Here is a 6892-nt window from a genome sequence, read left to right as displayed (position 1 = left end):
GATGCCAATCCCCGAGACACCGATGTGGCTAGAGAGGTGGAACAGACGCAACTAACCATAATTTAAATATGTTTTACACAACGCATGCTGGAGCAAACTGCATGCAAATTAGCATAAAGGTGCACTTACATTAGGTATACATTTTTTTTAAAAAAGAATATAAGAAACACATAAGCTGACAGAGAAACAGCGTTACTGGGGTTTATCCGAAGAAATTCTGACTAACTAGCGCGTCCAAAAGAGGAGATTCTGCTAAACTTTTCGTTCTGCAAACCCGAATATAATAAGCAGAGCAAGCTCTGCTAATAAAAGTGGATTTCGTCGTACCTATCCGCATTGCTACTGCTAGAAGGCCCAGGAGTCAGCGGTTCTTCGTTAGCTTCAACCTCATCCTCTAGTGGCTACCACTAGTATGGGGTTGCCTATCAGTGCAAAGGCAATTCTCGAATCCGTAGAAGTTCTCCATCTTCACATTGTGCATTGAGCAAGGAAGGGAGAAAATTTTTGGTAGAATAAGAATTAAAAGATTGTAGGGAATTTCAAATGCACTTGAAAAGAGAATAGAAACGGTCCGTTTCTATTCTGTTACTTGAGTAATCACACGCTTCCTTTATGTGTCTTGTATCCTGTCTAATGCGCCCCTATCCGCCAGTCTCCAGACTTCTTACTTGTCCACTACATTCTGTTTCTATAGCCTTGTGAGATTTGGAGTTGTAGGCGTTTCTTGGAATTCTGAATTATGCAAGGACTAGCCATCACAAGATCTTAACGGTTTTATAGGTCTGTATCTGACGTAGCTAGCGCTTCCAACGAGGGGTAGTACTGTACGGTTGGACGATTTTAGGTACAAGTAGTACAATTTAATTAAAGTACGCTGTACTCTAGTGAAAATAGCTAAGATTGTAAGTTTATAAAGAGATAAAATTAAGGTCTAATTAGCTATAAAATAGCTAATTATTTCTAGTAATAAAAGCAGAGAGGTTTAAAGGCTTACTATTTACTGCTTTATACTGTAGAAAGTTCTTCTAGAGTTAAAGAATCCTAATTATTACACTTTCTAGTAAGGTTTAATCATTAGTTAATGTGCTACTAGCTGCACTAAAACACCTCTTGCACTTGCGACTAGTAGCTAGAATATTAAGTAAATCAAGAGCAATCTTAACAAAGATAAGATAGGCTGTTTTGTCTTTAGTAGTTAATTAAGGCACTGCGGAGAGAACTCTCCTGCTACAGAGTATAAGATAACCCCTGCAATAAACCTACTACTCCTCTAGCTACCTTCTATAGATGCTACAGTAGCAATACACTATTAATTAAGAGCTTTCTATTAAAATTAACCTTATAATCTCTTAATAGGTGTTATATAATATAGTCATAGCCATCTACTATCTTTGCAGCGCCTTAAGAGCCTTACTTATAACACTAATAATAGAGCTAGACGCGGATTACCTTACTCTGTATAAGGGCGGGTCTCTTCACCACTCCGCTATTACAACTAAAAAGGTACGAATAATCAACCAACAGTTGATTCGCGAGGAAAATAGTATATATGCCCCACACTCTGCTTCTCTAGAAATGTTAAATCTGCACTATAAGCTTACACTGTTAACAGTGTATAATTGCCTTGCAATGTAGTTCTTATAAAACTTTTAGCAAATTAGAGTTCCTAAAAACCTCTAACACTTTTTATAAGCCTACTGCTTACTAGAGCCCTGCTACTTTTTTAGAATTACTATAAAAACTTCTTAAAAGGGTAATATACCTTGTGTTACGTACTGTACCCAGGGCATTATTAAACATACAGTGCGGCTCATAAGCTTGGTACGTTCATACTGAACACGTGACCGTTACGGTTCACTTTGTACGGACTGTAGTACGGCCCGTTGGAAGCCCTGGACGTAGCTTCTTTCCACCATTGTTCACATACATGTTACCCATAGATTCGAGTGCTAAGTGTTAATGTTACTTATTCTCCGCAATAAAGAAGATGCTGGTAAGTTATCTAGAACCCATTTCACTCCATCAACAACAATTTCCGGCTGAGTCATCTGGACAAAGTGTCCACTCTCGGAGGCGAAAACAAGCTCGCTCTTCGTAGAGAGTTTCAAGAATTCCTTCATGAGACCCTCATTCTTCGCATCGACCGTCTTGATCAACTCTCTCACATGGCTCCTCTGCTCCTCGGTCCCGTTACCTTTAGCAACGCCCGCCTTGTACAATCCACTCCAATCCCTGCTTCGTGTGCCCCCAATCACATAAACCGGTTTGTCTCCAACCAGTGGCTGCTTTTTACTCAGCTCCTTACTCCGCAGCGTCTCGAAACTTGGCATGTAGTTCTCAAACCCCTCCTTGCACTCAATCAGCTTGAACTTCTCGGTTGTTTCTGCCGCCCTGAACGCGCCCCACTCCTCCTGCGTCAACTTGTGCTCTGCTTCCACGCCCCAAGCAGAGTATGGTTCAACCCCCGCGGCAACAGTCCAGAGAATTGGATCGTTCACGTCCATCACCAGTGGCGCTGTCTCATGGTTGGCATCCACAAGCACCAGACCAGCGATTTGGTCAGTTCCCTTTAGGGCGATGTACTCTTGCGTGAGCACGCCGGCCCAGGAGTGCCCCACAAGGATCAGAGGGTTCGGAATGGGCGCCTTTTCGATCAGAAGGGAGAGCTCCAGAGCAACGTTCTCGGCCGAGGGAGCAAGCGGCGAGGACTCCGAGTTGTGATAGCCGGAACGGTCGTAAGTGTAGCTTCGCAGCGAGGGACCCAACAGCCGCACCACGGCTTGCCAGTTGAGGGCATCGCTTGCCACACCCGAGATAAATAGTACGACGGGATCTTTGGAGCTGCTAGGCTCTGGGCCGTAAGTATAGAGAGCTAGAGAGTGAGTGCCGATGTTGACGAGGTGGCCGTTCGAAGGGAGGGTTGAGGAGGCCATTGTGGGGTGATGGTTTTATGAATTCTTAAGGGTTGTATATTTCTGATGAGTGGGGTGTGATATTCAAGGCTTTTACAACTAGTTGCAATATATCGCGGTATGAAGTGGCAGAGTGATGGAGGGGTAAAGTGATGGAGGGGCAGAGAGTCTCTAAGAGGGAGGAGCCTAAGAGGATCGCCAGGTGGCGCTTCATCTGGATATAATACATCCTTAGCGTTGCCGCCTGGCCCATAAGCCCTGACGGCCTTGTGGGTCGTACCTGCCTGGGTTGGCACGCGATGTCACGTGTCCCACATTCGTGATTTCGTGTTTAGTTTGCGTTGCCTACCGTGGTATCACGTTAAGCGAACAATTGTTGTTGATTTAAACATCGCTTTACGTATCAGGTACCTTGACTTGTTTGAGGAATTAGCCTGTGATACATGTATCTATGTCATGACCATTTGGATGTGGATGACGATGCAGCGCATCTTGCTCTATTAGAGTGGTGTACGGAGTATACGAAGGCCGGATTGACGGACCACCAGGCCAGCTATAGTTACCTGCCACTCCTCTAGCTGTAGATAGGCACGCACCACGAGAGTCGCTAACCATCCAGAATACCTCACCTTCACTCGCAATTACGTTGCCGATCATGACTAATGTGCACGCCCATCAGGGTTGTAGTAGACCAAATCACCTGTCCTGTAGAGTCGTCCACGGGGACTAGGCCCTCGCCCAGGAATTCCATTCAATAGCCATTTGGGGTCCTCGACAAATGCACTGGCTGTCTTCTCGGGATTATTCAGATAGCCTGCATCCACAATCGGTCACCCAATCCACAACTCTCCTATGGTTCCGATGGCAGCCAACTTGTCAGGCGCACGAGGTGGGACTACCCAAACCAACGCGCCAGTACCTTTGCCGATACCGGGGTCACCAACTCTGATATCAGGCTCCCCTCTTCGGACTTTCTCAACTGTGCTCGTGACAGTGCATGCTGCAGGCCTATGTGTATTGTAGACCTCGACACCTTTGGCGACACCACTAGCTTTGAGTGCCTCACCAATGAACAAACCCTTCTTGAGGTCAATGCTCTCCGGCATTGCTGCATTCCATTTCCATACGTCATGCAGGTCACGCTCGCTGACTCTGCTGAGATCGCCTATGTTTGTCGGTCTACCAACAGAGGCGATTTGACCTAATATATGCTCCAGTTGATGAAGGAGCTGTACTGCAGCTTCTTTTTGGACAACGGTCAAGTCAAAGCTCAGCTGCATTTCCAACTTTGACTCCCATGTTTGGTAGGTAAGCATCATGGCATATGTGTTCTCTGAGCCAGAACCCGTTTCTTGGTCATCTAGACCGTCTTCAAGGACCAGGCTCTCAACTATGCTTTCCTGGACTCATGGATGTACCAACAAAAGTGTCTGGAAGCCACACGCATATTTGGTCTCCTGACTGATTTGACGAACATGCTGCAAGCCGTACTGCTCGAACGGAATCATCTCCATCGCCTGTCCTTGTACTTGATGCAACAGTTCGTCGACGGTTCTGCGGATCAGGATTCGGAGGGGGCAGTGGCAATGGTAGGACCTGCCACGTCCTCGATTCCTGGTACGGGAGCTTGATAACACGACATAACAGCTCCAAGTGTTACACCTGGAGAATCCACGTACCAGGAAATGAGCGTCGCCCAAGCCGTACGAAGCGCGGAAGAGGGCGTGACACCGCAAGTGAGCCAGCGAATGGTATTGATCGAATGGTTGATGACCTTATCTGGATTGCGAGGCGATTGTTGTTTAGGCAGGACCCGGGCCGCTGATTGGTGCGCAGGCGGACGTACCTTTATATCGCCGCCAGCTCACACGATTCACTATTCTACAGCATGTTGCTACCTGAGATCCACGTAATCCGAGCGCAGACTGGGAAATTGCCCTAGGGACTTGATTCTTTTGTTGCAGCATTGGAAACACAGCAAGATTTTCAGAGGCTCCACAGGCTGGAAGCCATATCGCACAAAACACACATGCTGCGCGCTTGGGTCCGCTCTGCTTCGACTGGCTCTGATATCTATCACATTGTGGTCAAGTAAAGTAGCACTTCGGCACTCGAACAGTAGGTAAGAAAGGAATTCCCAATCTGCAAACCGTGCTCCCAATATGTGCAGCATCTGAGTCCCATCATTTCGCCAACCGAGCTGGGGGAGAAGGTTTCGCAACGCTTCTTCCTCTGGCGAAACCCCCCTATCAACTGAATACTATTCCTTGCGATAGCCAAGAGCTAAGGCATCTCCACGCTGGGAATTTGTAGGGTATGAACCGAGTATTGTTTCGCGAGGCCAGTCTCAAGTAACTTCTTCACTTGGCCTAATAGGACTTGACTACGTGGGAACCGCAAGCGCTAAGATTACCGTATGCCGACCAAGCATCTGCATAGTCTGCCTGCGCTGGGCGGAGAACACCTGGATCAATTCCGATTACTGGCTTTCAAGCGGGGCGAAGAGCACAATGTTATCGCTAACGTCGCAGAGTTCCACCATTTTGTGTCAGTCCTAGGAGGGGCTCTTAAGCTTCTCAACGTCACAAGTACAGCTCCCCCCTTCACCATACCCGACGTAGTATTGAATCATATTCGTAGTGGTGATCTAAGAGATATTTTTGGGAAGCTACGACTTACCGACGAACTATGCGGCTGGTGAATTCCCACCAATCTTGAGGGTCAAAGGAATCTGCGCAAGTCACTTGTGAGCACACGTACAATTGCTGCCCCATGGGCGTCGAGATGAGGTATCCGTTATTGTCAACCGTGAGTAATCATATAGCTTATGCAAGTCCGGGCGATCCCTCTCTTGACTGTCTTTTTGAGACAAGGGGCTCGCGGAAGGTCTGCAAGTGTACTCCAGATGGTGGCCTCCTTCAGAAAGTCTTCTTGGCCCGGACCGCGGTGTATGGTACTATCTGACATTCTTTCGGGTTAGAGAGGGGAAGTATTAGGGGTGCCTTACGAGACCCGAGTCAGAAGTGGGCACTGGTCTTACAACTACGGAGATTGGACCAAACATAAATATAGAATGGATTAAGGCTTACATTAACGGCTGAAACTAGTCCTACCGTGTGGATTGTTCTTTTGCGCCTCGCCTATACAGAACACGACAAGACCCAAAGTGCTAGAATGAGAGCCTTAAATGCGGTCATGAAGCGGCACTCCTGGATGCCCTGTAATGGAAGGCACCCGACAGCATCTTGACGCCATACTCGTCCCGTTTCCGGGGCTTTCATACAGCTATTTATGAGCACGGGTACTATTCGCTACCAAGCAGTCACGAAAGTCGTACTGATTCATTACCCTAGCCTCGATATCAAGAAGGAGGAGGAGTCGGCTATGAGGAATAGCTCGCGCATGGAAATAATAGAATCTAGCGAGTAAAGGAAGTCCATCCCTTGATGAACTGCAAGGACAACAGGGTGTTGAGGGTGGAAGAAGTGTGGGGACCGAAATCTCTTGTCCCGGCCCTTCCTTCTTGCGCTAGTCCAAATTGGGAAGGCACCATTCAATCTCAACTAATCTCAACTGGTGTTCCTGTGACCAAGAATTAGGAAGTATCTCATTTTCGAATCTACCTCTAGAGCGCATGTTCCAAAGTAAACATGATAATAAATTACTTGTAAGGACAGCTCCTTCTAAACACCTTTTCTTTCGGATAAATTTTTGAAGAGAGCGGAAGAATATCCCCACCTCCCACCGAATCATCATCTTGTGTAGGCGAATCTGAGTAGTAGTATAAAGATCCATATTCACAATCCCGGTTTCATCTACCCAACGTACCTCCGTGTCAAAAGTGGAATAGCCGAATTTGAAATACGCCTGACGTGCTCTTTATTACGCGAGAGCGCAGTGGTTGCGCCTGGTACCAGGAACAACCGTTTTTCTGAACCGGGTCATAGACTAGATCTTCATATATAATAGAAAATGGAATG

At 46.9% G+C, this 6892-nt stretch overlaps 2 protein-coding genes across 2 annotated transcripts; both read right to left on the bottom strand.

Annotated features, from left to right (window-relative positions):
* Window positions 1-1810: 1810 nt before the first annotated feature.
* On the bottom strand, window positions 1811-3085 carry BDR25DRAFT_395042 (alpha/beta-hydrolase; the record flags this gene model as incomplete). Its single annotated transcript, XM_033698347.1, has 2 exons — window positions 1967-3085; window positions 1811-1905 (listed from the first exon to the last, which is right to left on the bottom strand). The coding sequence occupies exons 1-2, from the start codon at window positions 2931-2933 to the stop codon at window positions 1811-1813; spliced, it is 1062 nt and encodes a 353-aa protein (XP_033544670.1). The 5' UTR covers window positions 2934-3085.
* On the bottom strand, window positions 2959-6857 carry BDR25DRAFT_358097 (uncharacterized protein; the record flags this gene model as incomplete). Its single annotated transcript, XM_033695887.1, has 25 exons — window positions 2959-3196; window positions 3228-3257; window positions 3313-3328; window positions 3374-3465; window positions 3505-3571; window positions 3613-3695; window positions 3747-3891; window positions 3946-4312; window positions 4356-4466; window positions 4516-4775; window positions 4822-4985; window positions 5024-5172; window positions 5211-5295; window positions 5337-5361; window positions 5396-5431; window positions 5499-5559; window positions 5592-5625; window positions 5657-5868; window positions 5920-5954; window positions 6008-6021; window positions 6069-6168; window positions 6212-6440; window positions 6477-6537; window positions 6604-6787; window positions 6827-6857. 25 exons carry the CDS (start codon window positions 6855-6857, stop codon window positions 2959-2961), a joined length of 2829 nt encoding a protein of 942 aa, XP_033544669.1.
* Between the last annotated feature and the right edge of the window lie 35 nt (window positions 6858-6892).

The sequence above is a fragment of the Lindgomyces ingoldianus genome (genome assembly GCF_010093535.1).
Source record: "Lindgomyces ingoldianus strain ATCC 200398 unplaced genomic scaffold BDR25scaffold_27, whole genome shotgun sequence".
In the NCBI taxonomy this organism is placed as follows: domain Eukaryota; kingdom Fungi; phylum Ascomycota; class Dothideomycetes; order Pleosporales; family Lindgomycetaceae; genus Lindgomyces; species Lindgomyces ingoldianus.
Note: the sequence above shows the minus strand (reverse complement) of the source record. Positions and strands in the feature narration are given on the sequence as shown.